This window comes from Euphorbia lathyris, chromosome 1, assembly GCF_963576675.1.
Source record: "Euphorbia lathyris chromosome 1, ddEupLath1.1, whole genome shotgun sequence".
Classification (NCBI taxonomy): domain Eukaryota; kingdom Viridiplantae; phylum Streptophyta; class Magnoliopsida; order Malpighiales; family Euphorbiaceae; genus Euphorbia; species Euphorbia lathyris.
In genome coordinates, this window is record NC_088910.1 from 111918152 (window position 1) to 111938232 (window position 20081).

Genomic DNA, 20081 nt, shown 5'->3' on the forward strand with positions numbered 1-20081 from the left:
CAAATCGGGTATTACGTTACCTTAAGGGAACCATCGGACTTGGTCTCTGGTTTCCGGCACATAATGAACTCAAGCTACAGGCCTTTTGTGACTCCGACTGGGGAAATTGCACGGAGACCAGGAAATCCGTCATCGGCTACGCCGTCCTCCTAGAATCCGTCGTTGTCTCGTGGCGTTCTAAGAAACAAAACACGATCTCGCGCTCTTCTTCAGAAGCAGAATATCGAGCCATGGCGTCCACATCCTGCGAACTCCACTGGCTCCGGCTCCTCTCCGCCGATCTAGACACACCACCACAAACGGCGGCTTTGCTCTTCTGCGATAACATTTCCGCCATGCACATCGCTTAGAACCCCGTGTTTCACGAACGCACGAAACACATTGACATAGACTGCCATGTGATTCGTGAACGAGTTTGCTCTGGGTTAGTAAGGTTGATGTCGATCTCCTCCGCCATGCAGTTGGCTGATCTGTTCACTAAAGCCCAACACTCGCCCCAACTCCGCTTTCTCCTTGGCAAACTCGGTTTGGTCAACATCTACCAAGCCTAGTTTGAGGACGGGTATGGAGATAATAAATTCAGTTTCCAGTTTTTCAGAATTTAGTCCCAGACAAAAGGAAGAAAACAGAAGAAGGAGGAAGTTCAAAGTACAAGTCGAAGATAGAAGAAAATGAAAGATAAAAGACTTCCATTGTTTACCGAAACAGACCTTTGAGTTACCAAGGGTAACTTGGTCTTTTACACAGCAGACAAGGGCTTTTATGCCACAATGCCCTAATAGCACATTCTAGAACACATTGCACAGAATAGCATGCACCTCACCACACACAATCAATGCAACTTTTAATCACAACCATCAAATGTAAACCCTAAAATAAAGGGCACAGATGGAGCCACATGTCATTGTCCTTTTGTCCTTTATATTCCCTAAGAATATTGCCTTTCTTGGTGAGCACACCTAAGGGCAATATAAAATGTCTTGTTAGCCTATACTTTTAATTAATGAGAATCAAAACATTGAAAGGCGTATGCCTAATTACCTCATTCATCTTCTTAAAAGGAAATTTGGTGCTCTAGATGTTGTTCAAATTGTTTGTTTAGATTCGGGTTGAGAGCCTCAGTGATATCTGCTTAAGTTTTGATGATTTATTTGTAATTTTTTAAACAGGGGTATTCTTATGACTTAAACGTGACTCCTATTAATACAAGTTATACCATTCACACATGTTTCCTTTGTCTTTTTTTTTTTTTTCCTGATAATATGTTTCCTTAGTCTTTAATAAAATGCAGACATATAATATTTCATTTTCTGCCTGTAATGCAAGGTTTAAGGTTTAGGGCACACGAATTGGTTATTTATAGAAATGAAGCTTATTGTATACAATTCTCATTTCACTTCTGATGATACTCCCTGACAGTGATTACATAGGTATATAAAGTTATTCCCTGACAGTGACTACAATAGCATCGACACATTTGGGAATTGGTTGCACTATTGCGGAGTGAACCACTCCACGAGGGTGTTGCAGCGAAAGTGTGTCGAAATCAGCCATGTTTGCCAGTTCATTTATAGCCTCTTCAATTTTTTCTATGCTTTGTATTATCTCCAATAGAACCAAACAAACTGTGCCTACTTGTACTATATCTACTAAAGATTCTCCTTCCCATTCCCATTTGTTTATCTTCAGAACTAACTTCACATTTTCTGCTATTCTTTTTGCATTTTCAATATGCTCAGCAGCTTTCCTTGATCTTTGCATCTTCTTTGCTGTTGCTCCCAATTCTTTCAGCGCTTTTCCACTTTCCATGCTAACAATTTTGCACGCCTCCGAGAATTTGCTCCTTGTCTCCTTTGGACTCTACAAACAAAATAAACATAGTCCTAAAATGTCAAAATCTTCAAGTCGTATAAACCATTCCATTAACCTTCAGTATGAAATACAAACCTTGAATTCGGAGTGAAGGTTGTTGTAAAGAGCTTCAATCTTGAAGGCACATTCCCTTGACAGGTTTCCAATTTTCAGATATTGTTTCCATGGATGGAAGAACTTGAACTTGCCATGCCCCGGCTCCCATTTTGCAAAATTGGCCTGTATCCAGTAGATATGTTATTAATTACTTACCTAAAAAGGATTAGTTAATTAAGAAATAAAGATGTTACTATACCATATTCTCTTCTGTGTTCTTTGAAGTGAGAACACCTTTATAATTTTCAAGGAATGACTTGTCCTCATTATCAGATTCACCATCAAAGTACTCATTTCCAAATCCTGAAAGTACTCATTAAGATTTACAGATTGTGCATAAAAAATGACTAGAAAAAGCATGAATTTATGAGAGTACCTAGAAGAAAAGCACCAAGTTTTTCAATGTTTCCAAGAACGAGATTGTGAAGATCTTGTCCAATCCAAACGGGGCAAATACAAACACAAACAACAACAGAAACACAACTACCAATAATGATAGTTGATACTCGCATATGTGCCGTCTGGATAACTTGAGAGTCTCTATAACCCGAAACTGATACCAAAGAGAAGGTTAATATGAAAATCATAAGCCCATAATCATACCTTGCTTTCATTCTTGGAATAAACCTTGTGTATGTCATCACAAAAGCTGTCCAGATCAAAACCAAACAAGATTTTTGGAATTAGTTCTAATTTATAGTCATAAAAATAGAATTTTGAATTGATAAAATTGTTACCAATTATGAAGACAAACGTTGCAAGCAAAATAGGCTCTCCGGTGCGACCAGAAAGCGTTGCAATACGGTGACAACCTAAACCTAGAGCTCCACCTATAACCGTTGCCCACATTCTATTTATACCTTTTCCGAGTGTAGCTCCTGCACTCAACCAATATGGATGATAAGTTAAATTAATCTAATGTGATTCTATCATTTAAAGTCTCGGATCTTTAAGAATCCGATTTTAGTTTTAGCTAAAAAAAGAATGAATGAAGTGAGAATCTTACCAACCGAAAACTCAAAGACGACTACAACAGTAAGAACAGCCCAAATTGCATTGATACCGAAACCTTCATAGAGCGGATCAAAATAGTAGAATAGAGAAACTATTGTAAGAGCTAATCCTACTTTGATAGCATGAACAATTCTTCTTGGATCATCTTTTCCGAGTTTCGTTGCCATTTTACTCATCTCAATAACCTTGCCCCATAATTTGTTTGGTAAAACAAAACCAGTTCTACTAGTCTCTGCCATTTCTGTTAAATTTAATTTCTGTGTTGAAACCCATAGGAGGAACCTGTTCTTAAAAGGAATACAAAAGTTGAAGTCTTGCAGTTATAATTGCCAAATGTTGCTTTACACTTCTATTAAGTCTTATGCTGTATCTGCCTACCTATTGACACCTTCTGCTTTATTTATTTTCTAAATCTCAATTGGATTTGGGATTAGATTCATGAACATAAATATTGCTTTGACATGATCTACTGGATTTCTTCATTGATTGGATTGGATGGGGAGTTTGGAAAAGTTAGCGAAGGAAAATAAATGGAAAGAAAAAGGGAAATGGTAGAAACCCTTGCTTAGGAGGAATATATGTATACTTCAAAACTAAGATAATAAATATAAAACTGATTTTAATGTTTACCTTATAAACTAAAGATAATATGAAAAAAATACTCCTAACATTGATAGTGAGGAGCAATTTTACCTCGTGTAATTTTATCTCTAACATTGGCCGCTAAGAACAAATTTACCCCTTACCTTTATAAGTTATTAATTTCAGGAATTATTATAAAAGACAAATATTTTGTTCATTATTCTGCTGCAGTAATTGCGTACCAATTAGTTAAAAAAAATATAATCACATTTTTTTTGTGATTTAATAAAAAAAATTGAGATTAATATTTTTAAATTCGACAAAATGTATGTATTTTTTTTTTTGTCCAAGTCATACAAAATAGCATAATTTTTTAACTTTTTTTTGTTAAAAAAATCCACGTCTATTTATATTGTTGTGGTATGTTACCAATGAATGATAAAATGATGCAAAGGTAAAATGTAGAGGATATGATTCATAATTGAAGACAGTTTAATAAATTATTTCTTAAATTGACTAAATTGTCCAATGTTAGAGGTAAATTTGCTATTTGTTACAAACATTAAGGATAAAATTATATTATTTTAGACGTTAGGGTAATATTGCTCCTGAGTGTCAATGTTAGAGTATTTTTACACTCTCACCCTATAAACTAATAAAAGTTGGATAGGGAAATTATATGGATTTTAATAAACATTCCAAAATAAATAATCTTTCAAAGTTTCAATAATTTAAGAACACTTATTATAATTTCGATATCATTTTATGTGTTTTTTTTTTTTTTGAAAATGATATCTACAAAGCGCAAAATCATCAGAAAAACGATTTTCCTATTTACGAAAATATGATATACCAAATTGCAATAATAATAATAATAATTAATATTAGGGATAAGGTGTAAAAATATCCTAACATTTACACCTATGAGCAATTTTACCCTTAACGTCTAAAATTGTGCAATGTTACCTTTAACGTTTGCAATCAAGTGCAATTTTACCCATAACGTTGACAAGTTGGGTTAATTGAAGAAATTATTCATCAAATTGTCTTATCGATCATGAATTTTATCATTTATACTTCACATGTGCGGTATTTTATCACTCGTTAACAAATTACAAACATATGATTAAACGTGAAATTTTTTAAAAACATATTGTATTTTGTATGAGTTTGACAAAAAAAAACTTCAAATATTTCACCGAATTTAAAAATATTAATCTTCAATTTTATTATTAAATCATAAAAATATGAAATCTTTTTTTTTAGAATCAACTTACGTGGAATTAATAAGAAACAAAGAACCAGAAGGGAAAGAAAGATATCCAAAGTCGAAAAATTCGTTTGAATCTATCGCCACACATATTGGCCGAATTGAGCTCTCGAGGAATATATGCCTTGTTTCCACTACCTAATTACTTAGCTCATCATTTCATTGTCTCTCTACGATGGAGTGAATACTGTCTTCTCTTTTGAGATGTTGTCGTTCGTCTTCTTGACTGTGCCTAATTCTTTCTGATTGCTTCATATTATTCCAATTACTCAATCAATTAGATGTTATGGATCAAGGTGAAGAGTGTTTTTCGTTTTATTGGGGATGTTTGCAGATTGGTTTGTTGATTGTGTTTGAACCTTAGATTCTCGTCTCTACTTTTTCGATTGATTTTTTTTGCAGTGATTGCCGTCCGTTTCTTGATTGTGTTTGAACCCTAGAATCCCGTCTCTGTTTCTTCGATTGTTTTATCTTGGTTCTATGGATAAAGGAAAAGGAATTATGGAGGCTTATGCGCGTCTTCGACTCGAAGATGAAGATGAGGAGGGTTTGGAGCTTGGAGAAGAACATATTGCAAGGAATCGATTCACCGATTTCATTTTGTGATAGGTCAGTTTCTCAATGATAAATCTATTCATTTCGATTCAATGCGAAATACTTTGGTGTCTATATGGAGGCCTATGAAGGGGGTTACTGTGACAAACTGAAGTAGAAGGGAGATACATCTTCCAATTTTATCATGAGTTGGATGCTAAAAGAGTACTTAATGATGGACCCTGGACCTTTAATCAAAATGTTCTTATGGTTTAGGAGCTTCCGGCAACTACTCAAGCTGTTAAATTGGAAATTATTGAGTAATTTGGGTCCAACTATATGATTTACCAGTGGGATTTCAGACAGAGGAGACATGTAGGGCAATGGGGAATCGCATAGGTATTTTCTTGGAATCTATTTTGAAGAACTTTTATGGGTTGCGCAAGAGTTTTCTTCGGATTAAGCTATCCATTGACGTTCGGAAGCCTCTCAAATATGGATAGAAAATCAAGCATAGTGGAGGTGACTGGATGTGGGTAAGTTTTCGCTATGAACGACTGTCTGGTCTTTGTTTCTTTTGTGGAATCATAGGCCATTCAGATAAATTTTTCCCAATGCTATTTGATTTGCTTGAAAGCACTGCAGAGAGAAAATTTGGGGCATTTCTTAGGGCTCCTTTGAGTAGAGGCACTCCTCATATTGGGAAGGATTGGTTGTGTGATCCGTTGAGTGAAGATAATAGTCACTGGGATGTTGAGATGCATTAGTTGGAACCAAATTAGTAGAATACTCATCCCAACAAGCATTTGGCACAATCCACTTCCAAAGGGCCACCATTAGAGCAAAGCAATGAGAGTACCAAAGCTATCAAAACTGTGTCCAAAATTTAGAGTATTGGTGTGGGTGACTAGAGAGAAGAGGGAATTATTATGGATCCCAAGTGGCCTAGGTATGAGAAGAGAAGCATGGAGTGTGACATGAGTAACCAGTCTTCAAAAAATGGATCATTGGCGGGACCTGGCACACAGGCCCGCCCGGCGCCATGAGTCTCATATGTTGGAACTGTCATGGGATGGGCAACCCATGTATAGTCAATGTTCTAGTGGACCTTGTCAGAGTCCATAAGCCCATGATAGTTTTCTTAACGGAAACTATGGTCAAAAGAGATAAAGTGGAAATTGTGAAAAGAAAGTTGGGGTTTGAAGGATCTTGTGTAGTTGAGGGTGTTGGTCATGGTGGGGGGCTTGCTTTACTATGGAAGGATAAAGCAATGGTTAGTATGGTTAATGCAACTATTAATTTCATTGATGTTAATGTCCATTTCCAGGATTTACCTCCTTGGAGGCTCACGAGGTTTTATGGTGTCCTGAAAAGGCAGTGTCGTCGTGAGTCGTGGGACACTCTTCGTCAGTTAGCTACTCTATCTAATCTGCCTTGGTGTTTTATTGGGGATTTCAACGACATACTCCGAAGTTTTGAAAAGAGAGGGGGTATAGGCAACCTAACTGGTTAATTGAGGGTTTTAGGAGGGCGGTTGAAGATAGTCAACTTGCTGATATGCAGATGGAAGGGTATCAGTTCACTTGGGAATCTAGAAGCGGCGGGGGTTATTGGATTGAGGAATGGCTTGACAGGGCTCTGGTCAATGCTGCGTGGAACAACCACTTTGCTATTTTTTTGCGCAATTTGGCTACCATTAGTTCTGATCACTCTGCTCTACTTCCGCAACTCCGAATTTGGCAGAAATGTCCATTTGTGAAGAGGTTTAGGTTCAAAAATGCGTGGCTTCGGAAAGGGCAATGTGCATCTATAATTCATGAGGCGTGGCACGGGGTCGAATTGGCTTCCATTTCACAAAAACTTGAAGTTTGCTCTGTTGCGTTAGAAGAATGGAGTAATACTCTCGGTCAGAACTATAATGTCGCACTCCGATCAGTGCATCAATTACTTGAGAGATATAAGGGTAGTAGTGATAAGTTTGGGCTTGAACAATACGGAGCTGCAGCGGCTAATTATGCTAGAATTTTAAAGCAGAAGGAGGATTTTTGGAAACAATGTGCAAAACTTTTCTGGCTCCAAGAGGGCGACTCTAATACGAGATATTTTCATGAATATGCCTCTGTACGTCGGAGAAGGAATTCTTTTTTTCAGCTTAAAGATGACAATGGGGAGTGGTGTACATCTAAAGCTGGATTGGAGAACATCATTATGGATTATTTCACAAATATTTTTCACAGCCAAGGTACGAATAATTCTGAGGTGATTCCACTTGTGAGTCCAAAAGTCACTGCTGATCAGACTCAATTTCTTTTTCTTCCATTCTCTGATGATGAGGTTAAAAATGCATATTTTTCCATGCATCCGAATAAAAGCCATCGACCTGAGGGTCTTAATCCTAACATCTACCAGTGGTTCTAGAGTATTATTGGTAAGGATGTTAGTAACGCTTGTCTTCTTTTTCTTCGTTCATACTCGTTGCCTTCTAAAATGAATGATACACTGATTGTTCTTATTCCAAAGAAGGAAATTATGAAGAGAATTACTGATCTCAGACCCATTGCCCTATGTAATGTCTTGCTGAAAATTGTTTCTAAGATGCTTGCGAACAGGCTAAAAGAGGTTTTTCCCTCGATTATATCATATAATCAAAGTGCCTTTCTATCTGGTCGTTTGATATCGGATAATATAATTATTGCTTATGAGGTGATGCATAAACTGAAGTGTCTCAAACAGGGTAAGAGGGGAATTGATGCATTAAAATTTGATATGAGCAAGGCGTATGACAGGGTTGAGTGGGTTTTTCTGGAAAATATGCTTATCAAGCTTGGGTTTCCTATAAGCTTTGTCAATTTATTGATGTTATGTGTGTGCACTGTGAGCTATAAAATTTTGCATAATGGGGCTGAGCTAGGGCCGATTATTCCCTCGTGTGGGCTCCGACAGGGTGATCCTTTGTCTCTATTTTTGTTTTTGATTTGTGCGGAGGGTCTCTCTTTACTTTTACATGATTGTGCTCTAAATGGAAAAACCCATGGTTGTAGCATTGCAAGATCGGCACCTCCAATTACACATCTTTTCTTTACCGACGATAGTTATATTTTTTCCGAGCAAACTTATCTGAAGCGGATGTAATCCAGGATTGTTTGTGCAGGTATGAGGCTGATTCGGGTCAGTGTGTGAATTTTCAGAAATCATCCTTATTTTTTAGCAGGAACTCGACCACTGAGGATAAAAGCAATGTATGTCAAGTGCTTGGGGTTGGTGAGATTGAGGAGATGGGTCTTTATCTTGGGGCTCTAATTGCTATTGGTTGTTGTCGGACATGAACTTTTGGGTATCTTAAAGATCGGATCTGGTCAAGGATGATAGATTGGAAGGAGAGGTTCTTATCTAGGGCTGGTAAAGAAATTTTAATTAAAGTTGTGTTACAATCTATTCCATGTTATATCATGAGTCTTTTTAGCTTACCCATTCACATATGTGATGATATTAATAGAATGTTGAACAAATTTTGGTGGAAATCTAATTGTAGTACACCTACTGGGGTCTGCTGGAAGCGTTGGGAATTACTGTGTATTCCTAAGTCTTTGGGAGGTATGGGGTTCAGAAGCATTCGTGAGTTCAATACGACACTGCTCGCAAAACAGGGATGGAGGTTGTTACTTAATCTGAATTCGCTGGTGGCAAGGGTTCTAAAAGGTAGGTATTTTCCATCAGGTAGTTTTCTCTAGGCTGGTTTGGGTAACAATTCTTCGTATGTTTGGCGAAGTATTTTGGTTGGGAGGGACCTTTTAGTGAGGGGGCTTATTCATAAGGTGGGAAATGGTGTGGATACGGATGTCTGGCGCGACCCTTGGTTGCTGGATGGTCTAAATCCACGACCTGCTACAATGGCCTCTGGCTTTGATGGGAATATTCCTGTGTCTAACTTGCTCGATTATTAGAGGGCTTGGAACTATGATTATATTATGGCCCGGTTTAAGGATTGTGATCGTCGACTTATATTGTCTATACCACGTTGTAGGCTGTCGGCTGATGATTCTTGGTTTTGGTTGCCTGACAGAAAATGTGTATATTCAGTTAAATCTGGGTATCATCTGGCTATGCAAACGGTTCAACCTGTGCCAATGAATCTGACTAATGTCTATTGGAAGTCGCTATGGTCTTTGTCGGTGCCTCCCAAAATTAAAAATTTCTTGTCTCGAATTCTGAGTTCTTGTCTGCCAACCCATGTTAATTTGGTCTTTCGTCATGTGCCTATTTTGGACTTCTGCCCTGTATGTTCTAACGCTTCGGAATCAGTTACTCATATTTTTTTTGAGCTGTTTGACAGCAAAGCTTGCCTGGGCTGAATTTTTTTGGTGATGATAGAATGGATGGAATTCAAAACTTTGAAGATTGGCTTATGGATTTGCTGCGGGCTGCGCCTAAGCCTCTTATTTGTGAGGTGCTATTTTTAATTTGGAGTTTATGAAATGGGAGGAATAACGTGGTCTGGAATGTTGTGACCACCTCTTCATCTCAAATTGTTTTGTTAGCTCGAAGAGCTTGGTTCGAATGGTCTCAAGCTCGGTCTAGTCATACGCCGATTGCTAAATGTCAAACAGTATGAACTGGAAAATGGTGTCCGCCTGATCAGGGAAAGTTTGTGCTTAATGTGGATACGGGGATTTTTAGCTCCAATGGGTACTATTCCTTTGGTTTTTTGCTTAGAAATCACGAGGGAAGGTGTTTGGCTGCGGCTCATGGGGTGTTCATCGGTTGTTTCGAACTGCTAACTCTGGAGATTATGTCAATAAGGGAGGCGTTAAGTTGGCTCAAGGCGAAGGTCATCGGTAATGTGCAAATTCAGTCTGATTGTTTGTTAGCTGTTCAAGCTATTAATCATCCTGCTTATGATCTGTCATATCGGTCGAATTTGATTGTCGTTTGTATTCATTTGTTACATGATTTAGTTGATTGTTCTATTTCATTTATAAAGCGCTCAGCGAATAGGGTTGCCCATGCACTTGCTAGAGCAGTCGTATTTGTGTCTGTGTGGGGAGAGTGGCAAGCGTCGCCTCTGTTTTTCACTGATGTTCTTGATTCTGATATTGGTTAATAAAGTCTATTCTTTCAAAAAAAAGAATAAAATATGTGTGTTTTATAATAATGTCTAAAATTGATCCAACCTGCTAATATTACGGGTAAAATTGATCTTGGCTGCCAACATTAAAGGTAAAATTACATCATTTTAGACGTTAATGGTAAACTTACTCCTAGGTGTAAACGTTATGGGTATTTTTGCATATTATCCCTTACTAATATGATGTTATTTTTGGTCAATTAATATTCAGTAGTATATTACACTAATATTCAATAGTGTTATATTACACTCGTACGATATATGGTATGTATAATATTTTTAAATATATTGAAAATAATTAAAGTAGTATAAAAAATATTAATATGCAGTTTATAATAGGGTTAATTACAAAAAAGTACCCTGTGGTTTGGCCGATTTGCGATGTGGTACCTGTGGTATTTTTTGTTGCAAACAGGACCTCGTGGTTGTCGCCGTTAGCAAAATCAAGGAAACGACAGTTTGACTGTTAAATCGCAGGAGTATTTTCGGAAACAATTTTTTTTTTTACTTTTTTTTTACTTTTTTGTTGACTTTTCTCTCTCTCCTCCTCCCCTCTTCTTCTTCCTCACTATCGATTTTCTCTCTCTCTCTTCTTTTCTTCTTCTCTCTTCAATATCCATTTCACCATGTCCACTTCTCCTTCATCTTCCTTCATCTTCTTCTTCCTTTCTTCTCTTCTTCCCAATTTCTTTTTCTTTTTCTTCTTCTTCTTCTTCCTTTCTTCTCTTCTTCCCCATTTCTTTTTCTTTTTCTTCTTCTTCTTCTTCTTCCCCATTTCTTCTTCTTCATTTCTTCTCTTCTTCCCCATTTCTTTTTCTTTTTCTTCTTCTTCTTCTTCCCCATTTCTTCTTCTTCCCCATTTCTTCTTCTTCATTTCTTCTCTTCTTCCCCATTTCTTTTTCTTTTTCTTCTTCTTCTTCTTCCCCATTTCTTCTTCTTCCTTTCTTCTCTTCTTCCCCATCTTCTTCTTTTTTTTGTTTTTAATTTCTGGTAAATTCCAGAATTCTGGAAATTCTGGAATTCCAGAAAATTCCAGAATTTTGGAATTTCCAGAAATTCCAGAATTCTGGAATTTACCAGAAATTAAAAAAAAAGAGGAGAAGAAAAAGAAGAGAGGAGGAAAAAGAAGAAAAGAAAAGAAAGGAGAAGAAGAAAAGAAAAGAAAGGAGAAGAAGAAGAAGAAAGGAGAAGATGGAGAAGAAGAGATCAATGGAGAAGACGAAGAAGAAGAGATCAATGGAGAAGAGAGAATGAGAGAGAGAGACCCTTCCCTACCCTCCCTTTAATTACCCTTCAAAACCTCTAATCCAATCAAAGCCTTAGTCAAAAAAACAAACTTTGAATCAAAGATTAAAAAATCTCAACACAATATATGTGACCATGATTGAAAACTCGACGTATGATATATAAGCCAGCATTTGAAAATGAATGTTCTTGATTTTTGTTTATTGTCATCGCAAAACAAACAGCTAAAGGATATTGTGTTCTTTTGAATTTAAATGGCAATTTGATATCCGGAAGAGTCAAAGAAAATCGAGGAATGAAAACCTTATTCCATATGTTTCACGGGTTTAATAAACCAAAAAATAAAAGATCATTGATAATAAAATGGGATAAGGGGCAAAAATACCCTTAACGTTGACAACTAAGAGCAATAATACCCTTAACGTTAAAAATGGTACAATTAGGGGCTCAACGTTGACAATTAGGTTCAATTTTAGACATTACTAACAAAAAAAAAAATTACAGGTTAAAATAATTATTTTGGGTCTTTACTTACAAATTTCACCGCATCTAAATTAACCAAATGTCATTTATACCCTTTATCCTTCATCTCTGCAAAACTTGTAACATTTGAATCCCCAAATCTAAAAACCCTCACCAAAATCTCTTAAATCAAAAAAACCCCAAGAACCCAAAATCGTTGATTCACTTCATTTTTGTTTGATTTCACTTTGAGACCGTTCTTTCTCACACAGTTCACTTTGATTTTGTTGAAAAATTTGACCTGCACCTATATAATTGCAGATTGACGCACCTGATAAATTTTAATTTGGATCAACTGTATGTAAAATTCTAATGTGGAGCATTTATTGGAAATTTGTATTGATAATGGAGGTACCACAATTGAGTTCTACATTCCTTTGCTTTTTTCTCTCTTTGAGTATAAATCTTTTACAGTAACGATGGTCTGCCATGGAAAGATGATAGAGTTCGTTAATATCATGGTACCTTTGAGGATAGTCGCTAATTATTCCGTCGAGGTGGCGCCACTGAAAATCGCATTTGATGTTGGTTTCAAAGGTTTTACGATTTGCACAGATGAGGGGGATGAGGGCACAAAAGACATTTTGTTAATTTAGGTGACCTGAATTTTTTGAGCTAGAAGATGGTCAATAGAAATTTTAACTGTATGATGAAAATCTATTATTATTGTCTAAAATTGGACTAAGTTGTCAATCTTTGGACCTTTAATTGTATCATTTTTAACGTTAAGGGTATTATTGCTCTTCGTTGTCAACGTTAGGGGCATTTTTGCACCTTATCCCTAATAAAATTATATATAAATAATATCAAATTTTATATATTAAAAATAAAATATCAAGTAATATAAAATGGAAAAACCATTACTGAAACTAAGCTGGAAATGAGCAACAACAACGTTGAAAAAAGCAAAAAATTAAAAGAACTCAAAGACAATCTAAAAATTATAACTACATATTAATCAATTGGAAACCAATGTAATACCTGTAGAATTTCTCGTCATTTCAGATTCAATAGAGCAAAAACCATTACTGAAACTGAAGATACTTGCAATCTCACGGCTAATATAATTGATTATTTAGAACAATTCCATTGAAAATGAATAGGAAAAAATAAATATAAAAAACAAGGGAATTCGATTAATCTCATGGGATACAGTTAGAGAAATTTAAAAAGGAGGTGTGTTAGAGGGAAAAGGTAAATTAATTTCATAAATTTGTTAATTAGTTAATTAATTTTTTTATAACAAGTATAATTAAAAATATTTTTTAATTTGAAAAAAAAAAAGTTTCACCTCAATTTTATCGTTACTATTTTGTAATATATATAGATTTTATTGCCGTTCATTTTCCACACGATGAAAATATTCGAAGAAAGCATTTTTTTCGAGCTTTCTACATGAATATCATAATTAACTATAAAATTACAACTAAATCATATTATCAAATTTAATTCCTAATATATCACTCTTTTTTTATATATGACAAATAAAATATATTTTTAAACCCTAATTTAAAAACTCTAAAATCTAATTCATGAATCATAAATCCTAGACAATATATTATAGACTTGAATTTATGAACTTTGATTTTGTATGTAATTTTTTTCCCTCACCTAATCCATAGCTCTACTTTAGTAAGAATTGAACCCGACTTGTAAATATAGGGGTGAAATACATGAATATCATAAATAATTATAAAATTACAAGTCAATCATATTATCAAACTTAATTTTTAATATGTCATTATTTTCTATATATTATAAATAAAGTATGACTTTATATCTTAATTTAAAAATTATAAACTCAATTTGTAAATTCTAAACCCTAAAAAATAACCTATCCTAAACATATAATTTATAAATTCTAATCCTTAAAAGATATTAGAAATACTAATTCTACTAGTTTGACATTATTCAAAATCATTACTTGTAAATAATTTTTCAAATATGAATCTCTGTGTAAATTTGAGAAAATTACATAAAACTGCAAGATTGAAAAACTATTTACACTAAAATAGCCCCTACTTTTTGAATGTTGTCATATTATTAAAAACTCTTTTCATTATGTCAATTATCAACCACGATTTGGTTAATACTAATAATTAAATATATTTTCTTTCTTCATCCATTTCTTTTTCTTTTACCCTTTTCACATCTTTCATATTTCTGTTTCTACCATTTCCATTCTTTGGTACTATATCCTTCCAATTAATCATTTTCATATGTTTATAATTTATTAAATTATAAATTAGTGTCTACAATTTATATTTGAAAATTTAAAATTTATAAACTATAGTCTAAAATTTACTTTTTAGAATATAAAGTTATGATTAATGATTTATATTTTATAATTCAGGGTTTATAAATTAGAGACTATGGTTTATTTTTATGGTATATGGTTTATTTTAGTATTTAGCATTTTTAAAATTAAGGTCTAAGATTTATATTTTTAAAATCTAAAATTTTATATTATTGTGTGTGATTACAAATTAAAAAAAATCACATGACAGTTTTTTTATTTTTTTACTGAAACCACGTTTGTAGAATTAGAAAACCACCACTTGACAATTGTAAAATAAAATTATTGTTTTTGATATATTAAGGATTAGATTATCAATTCTGATTAAAAAGTAGATATTATTATTATTTGTGATTTTTATGTAACCAACCCTGTAAATTTCCCTCCCTAAATATAGGTCCAGTCAGATGGTAGTCGGGCCTGGCCCAACTTACATATTCAGTTCTTTCTCTCTTTTCATCTGCCGCCACTCCATCTCCCCATTTTCTCCTCCTCACTTTCGTTCCCTTTTCCCTCTCTTCCTCTGCATACTATCGTCACTCCTTCCTCTATCTTCCTCGCCGGAACTCGCAGTTCCTAGCTGGTCATTATCTGCTCACGGTATCGCCATTCCCTGGTGAAGTCTGCTGCTTTCTAGCTATTTCTTTGATATTTATCTTCTTCTTTTTTTTTTTTGAAATCAAACAGAATCTTCTTATTGTAACTAGTTTTCTGAGGGTGAATATGCATTGCGTTAATATTATTTTGGAAATTTGGAATCTTAGCTACGCTTTTTAACTTTTTCATTAGTGAACTGAATATGCAATTTATCCTATAAATTGGAATTTTCCGATTTAAGATGATCAATTTTTGTTTGATTTTGGTGTCTTTGTTGGGATACAAATCTTCATTGGTTTTGACTTGTCCTTTATATGGTTTCTTTATTTTGAGTTCTAATCTCTTAATTACTTGAACTGAATAGATGGGTTGAATTGCTAACTATTGATGTGTAAATTTTGTGCTTTGTCGGGATGCAAATTGAAAAGTTGATTTCATGGCTTTGTCACAGATTCAAATTTGACTTTGATTATGAATCTCAATACCCTAGGTCCTTAAGTAAAATCTCTTTGAAACTGTCGAGCTAAATTGTTACTTCGGGCATGTGATTTATATGTTTTGGTTGATTACATTATGAATGTAGCTTAGCATTTGGACTAACAACAGATAGTTATCAGCTTAGCACAAAGTTTAATAATGCTTGAAATTGGAATTTTTGTTCCTAATTGGGGAATGGGGATCCTAGCGGGTCAGGGAGCCAGGAGTATTTTCTTTTTCTTCCTGTTTGATAACTGGGGCGGGACAGGGAATTCTTGATCTGTTCAGGGACTTCTCCGTCCTCTCCCCTCCCTTTTTGCAATCCTACAACCACTGAAAAGCCATGGCTGTCATTTGGTAGTGTTTTGTCTTTTTTCAAATACTCAAGCCAATAGAATTTCATATTAATAACTTTGATTTTTTATAATAGAATCTAATTAAAGTGTGAAGATACAATTTGTTTGTTTTTCTCTTTCATTTTCCTACCAAAAAAAAAGTGTGAAGACACAATCTCTATTGACAAATCTTATAAAAGACAATTTACTCATCATAACTGAATTCATTTTATTTATATTCTTCGTAATGCATGACCAAAATAGTAATTATGAGATATATGTTAAAAAAAAGGAAAAGAAAAAAACATGTGTATTAAAACTGTAAGAAAATTAATTAACTAAGAATATTATCATCTTATATGCTTGTAAGAATAACATAAAATAAGATGGCTAGAAATGAATATATTATTGTTTATCAACAAGTTCTTTACATGTTACATTTTTTACATCAATTTTTATGATTTGTAGAGAATGGGAATGGTGAACTAAATTATGATACTGCTTCTTTTAGCTAAAGTTGTTAAAGTAAGTCATTATCAATATTATATATTGGAGTCGTAGTTTTGAATTTGTGATTTATAATATTTTCCTTATCCAAGGAAAATGTATGTTATTTTTTGTTGCTTTCTCATGCTTGGTTCTGGTTCTAAAATTGGTAAGTTGTCTTATCTTATGCCAAACTCTGACTCATTATGTGATGAAGATAACTTGTTTGATGGAATCACTGACTACATTATTGCTTGCCCATTGTTTTCCCTCTTAATATTAAAACTTTACTTTAGTTTAATTAAATTGGAGGGAAGTGGCTTGCATGTTCAGATTGTTCTCTAGAAGATCCACAACATTTGCACTTGCAAAGCAATATAAAAGCTTCAAATGGAGATGTCTACGGCAACATGGATTCTCGGCCCAAGCTGCCCGGTTGACCCTGCAACTAGGCATTTCTCTTCCAGAGTTCGATCCTTATGCTTATGGTGCTATGATTCGAAACTGTATCCAAGCCGGTGATTTTATTGTCGGGAAGGCTATTCATTGTCAGATACTAAAGAGGGGAAATTGCTTAGATTTATTTGCTTACAACATTCTTTTAGATTTTTATGTCAAGTCAGATACATTGTCAGATGCGAGGAAGTTATTTGATGAAATTCCTGAGAGAAATACGATATCGTTTGTGACTCTGGTTCAGGGTTATGCGCAGTCATCTCAGTTAGACGAGGCTGTTGATTTATTTTCTAGGTTACATAGAGAAGGTCATGAGCTGAACCCTTTTGTATTCACTACAATTTTCAAGTTGCTAGTTGGTCTGGAGTTGGCAGAATTGGGTTGTATTCATGCTTGCATCTTTAAGCTTGGTCATGACTCAAATGCCTTTGTTGGGACTGCTCTAATTGATGCCTACTCTGTTTGTGGTTATGTTGAATCTTCAAGACAAGTTTTTGATGCAATTACTTGCAAGGACATGGTTTCTTGGACTGGGATAGTAGCTTCCTATGCTGAGAATGATCGTTTCGAAGACTCTTTGCAACTTTTCTCAAAGATGAGAATGGCTGGTTTTGCTCCTAACCATTTTACCTTTGCTGGAGTGCTCAAAGCTTGTGTTGGACTAGAGTCCTTTAAAGTGGGAAAAGGTTTACATGGTTGCATTTTAAAAACTCGTTATGAGCTGGATCTTTATGTGGGTGTTGGCTTGCTTGACTTGTACACAAAGTCAGGAGATTACTGTGATGCTCTACAGGCTTTTGAGGAGATGCCCAAAGATGATGTGATTCCTTGGAGTTTCATGGTTGCACGATATGCTCAGAACAGCGAAAGCAACCTGGCTTTGGAGATGTTTTTCAAGATGAGGCGAGCTTATGTCATCCCTAATCAGTTTACATTTGCTAGTGTGCTGCAAGCATGTGCAACTATGGAAAGCTTGGACTTGGGGAAACAAATGCATTCCCATGTAGTCAAGGTTGGTTTAAACACAAATGTGTTCGTTTTAAATGCTCTAACGGATGTATATTCTAAATGTGGAAGGATGGAAACTGCCATGGAACTCTTTGTGGAATTGCCAAATAGAAACGAGGTAACTTGGAACACAATTATTGTTGGCTATGTGCAGTCTGATGATAAAGAAAAGGCCTTAAGTTTGTTCAAAGACATGCTTGAATGTCAAGTTCAGCCTACTGAAGTAACATATTCAAGCATTTTGTGTGCTTCTGCTAGTTTAGCAGCCATGGAGTTAGGTATTCAGATCCATTCATTGTTGGTGAAAACCAATTATGACAAGGATACGGTGGCTGGTAATGCTTTAATTGATATGTATGCCAAGTGCGGATGCATTAAAGAGGCACTTTCAGTGTTTGACATGCTCGGTGAACGGAATGAAGTTTCTTGGAATACTATGATCTCCGGATATTCCATGCACGGTTTAGGCAAGGAAGCTCTAAATTTTTTTCAAATGATGCAGGAAACAAAGTGTAAACCAAACAAAGTAACCTTCGTTGGTGTCTTATCAGCATGTAGCAGTGCAGGTTTGTTAGATACAGGACAAACTTATTTCAAATCAATGGTACAGGACTATGGCATTGAGCCATGCATGGAGCACTATACATGTATGGTCTGGCTATTAGGGAGGTCAGGTCATCTCGATAAGGCAGTAAAGTTGATAGAAGAAATCCCATTCGAGCCAAGTGTTATGGTCTGGCGTGCATTACTTGGGGCTTGTGTTATCCATAACAATGTTGATCTGGGAAGAATATCTGCAGAACGTGTTCTTGAGATTGACCCTCAAGACGAGGCATCCCATGTGTTGTTGTCGAACATATATGCCACAGCAGGGGAGTGGAAAAATGTAGCTTCTGTTAGGAAAGCCATGAAAAACAAAGGGGTAAGGAAAGAACCGGGCTTGAGTTGGATTGAGAACCAAGGCAGTGTTCACTATTTCTCTGTGGGGGACACTTCTCATCCTGACATGAAATTGATTTGTGGAATGCTTGAGTGGTTGAAGATGAAAACCATGAAAGCAGGCTATGTTCCTGATATTAAGGCTGTTTTGGTTGATGTGGAAGATGATGATAAGAAGCGGCGGTTGTGGTTACACAGTGAAAGGCTAGCTTTAGCTTTTGGTTTAATCAGGACGCCTCCTAGCAGTCATATTCGCATTATGAAAAATCTGCGGATATGTTCAGATTGCCATTCTGCAATAAAATTAGTATCAAAGATCGTGGGGCGGGTAATAATCATCAGAGATATGAATCGGTTCCATCAGTTTGAGAATGGAATTTGCTCTTGTGGTGACTATTGGTGACTAATGAGATCCTAGATGGCCATTCTCCTGAAATCCATATCTCTGTGTAACAGGTATTGATCAGTTATTATAGAGGATAATATCTATTTCTATGTGTGAGATAATCTTTTCCTTTAATCCACCATTTTGGGGGTGGAGTTAGATTTAATTTTATGGATAGATGAAAATGAGGATAGGAGGATTTAATCAGAGGTTGACATGCTTTTGCTTGTTTCCTTTGATCAAGTTTGGTGATTTTGAGTATAAAGCTATATGTGGACTCTATCATAAGGTTCGGCTTTGATATATTTCCTACAAGTAGAAGTCTTGCTATTATTATCATTGCGTATCCTACGGTTTAATACATTCAGGTCTCTGTACTTGCCCAAATAATTCAATTCTGAGTTTGTTTAAAGTGATTTATTGGTATCTTGTACTTGTTTAAAGTGATCCATCGATACATGAACTGACTTAAAGTGATCTATTTGCGCTCTTAAGTTGAAAGGTGTTTCAACTTGTCCAAATCGGCACTTTACTCAGCTGCCACACAGTATGTGAGGCCGTGAGCACATCTTGTGTATTTAGCTGTCTGAATTTGCTATCAATATGGTTGGCAGTTTTGCTTAATTAGCTATCATTATCTAAATTGTTTTTTTGATTAATGCATGGTATTATTTATATAATTGATGGTCATATAATAAATTACTTTTGGAACACTGATTATAATTAGTTTAAATTCCATATCTGATAATTTCAATTTATACTTGTTTTGAAAATGGATGTAAGATGAGACCTCCACGATTGTATAAATAATAATGTACAAGTTGAAAAATAAAGCACAGGTA

General features: G+C 35.2%; 2 protein-coding genes across 4 annotated transcripts; one reads left to right on the forward strand and one right to left on the reverse strand.

Moving 5' to 3' along the window:
- Window positions 1–1344: 1344 nt before the first annotated feature.
- On the reverse strand, window positions 1345–3231 carry LOC136213562 (aluminum-activated malate transporter 2-like). The gene is made up of 6 exons (XM_066002834.1): window positions 2975–3231; window positions 2706–2846; window positions 2345–2617; window positions 2168–2271; window positions 1948–2091; window positions 1345–1860 (listed from the first exon to the last, which is right to left on the reverse strand). Exons 1-6 carry the CDS (start codon window positions 3219–3221, stop codon window positions 1441–1443), a joined length of 1329 nt encoding a protein of 442 aa, XP_065858906.1. The 5' UTR covers window positions 3222–3231; the 3' UTR covers window positions 1345–1440.
- Window positions 3232–15035: 11804 nt separating this feature from the next.
- On the forward strand, window positions 15036–19657 carry LOC136210637 (putative pentatricopeptide repeat-containing protein At5g13230, mitochondrial). 3 transcript variants are annotated; one of them, XM_066001992.1, is made up of 2 exons: window positions 15036–15172; window positions 16748–19657. In XM_066001992.1, the coding sequence occupies exon 2, from the start codon at window positions 16777–16779 to the stop codon at window positions 19255–19257; it is 2481 nt and encodes an 826-aa protein (XP_065858064.1). In that variant the 5' UTR covers window positions 15036–15172; window positions 16748–16776; the 3' UTR covers window positions 19258–19657. The 3 variants fall into 3 exon arrangements, with proteins under 3 accessions (XP_065858064.1, XP_065858066.1, XP_065858065.1); XM_066001994.1 differs by having other exon boundaries at window positions 16785–19657; XM_066001993.1 differs by having other exon boundaries at window positions 15036–15156.
- The last annotated feature ends 424 nt before the right edge of the window (window positions 19658–20081 follow it).

What these genes read in the sequence shown, in the direction of transcription:
- LOC136213562 (XM_066002834.1), bottom strand. Translation starts at nt 3,221, where the DNA reads ATGGCAGAGACTAGTAGAACTGGTTTTGTTTTACCAAACAAATTATGG. An exon ending in CGTCTTTGAGTTTTCGGTTG is followed by an intron (nt 2,847 to 2,974) that starts GTAAGATTCTCA and finishes GGTTGAGTGCAG; the next exon opens with GAGCTACACTCGGAAAAGGT. An exon ending in ACTTGGTGCTTTTCTTCTAG is followed by an intron (nt 2,272 to 2,344) that starts GTACTCTCATAA and finishes GAGTACTTTCAG; the next exon opens with GATTTGGAAATGAGTACTTT.
- LOC136210637 (XM_066001992.1), top strand. Translation starts at nt 16,777, where the DNA reads ATGTTCAGATTGTTCTCTAGAAGATCCACAACATTTGCACTTGCAAAG.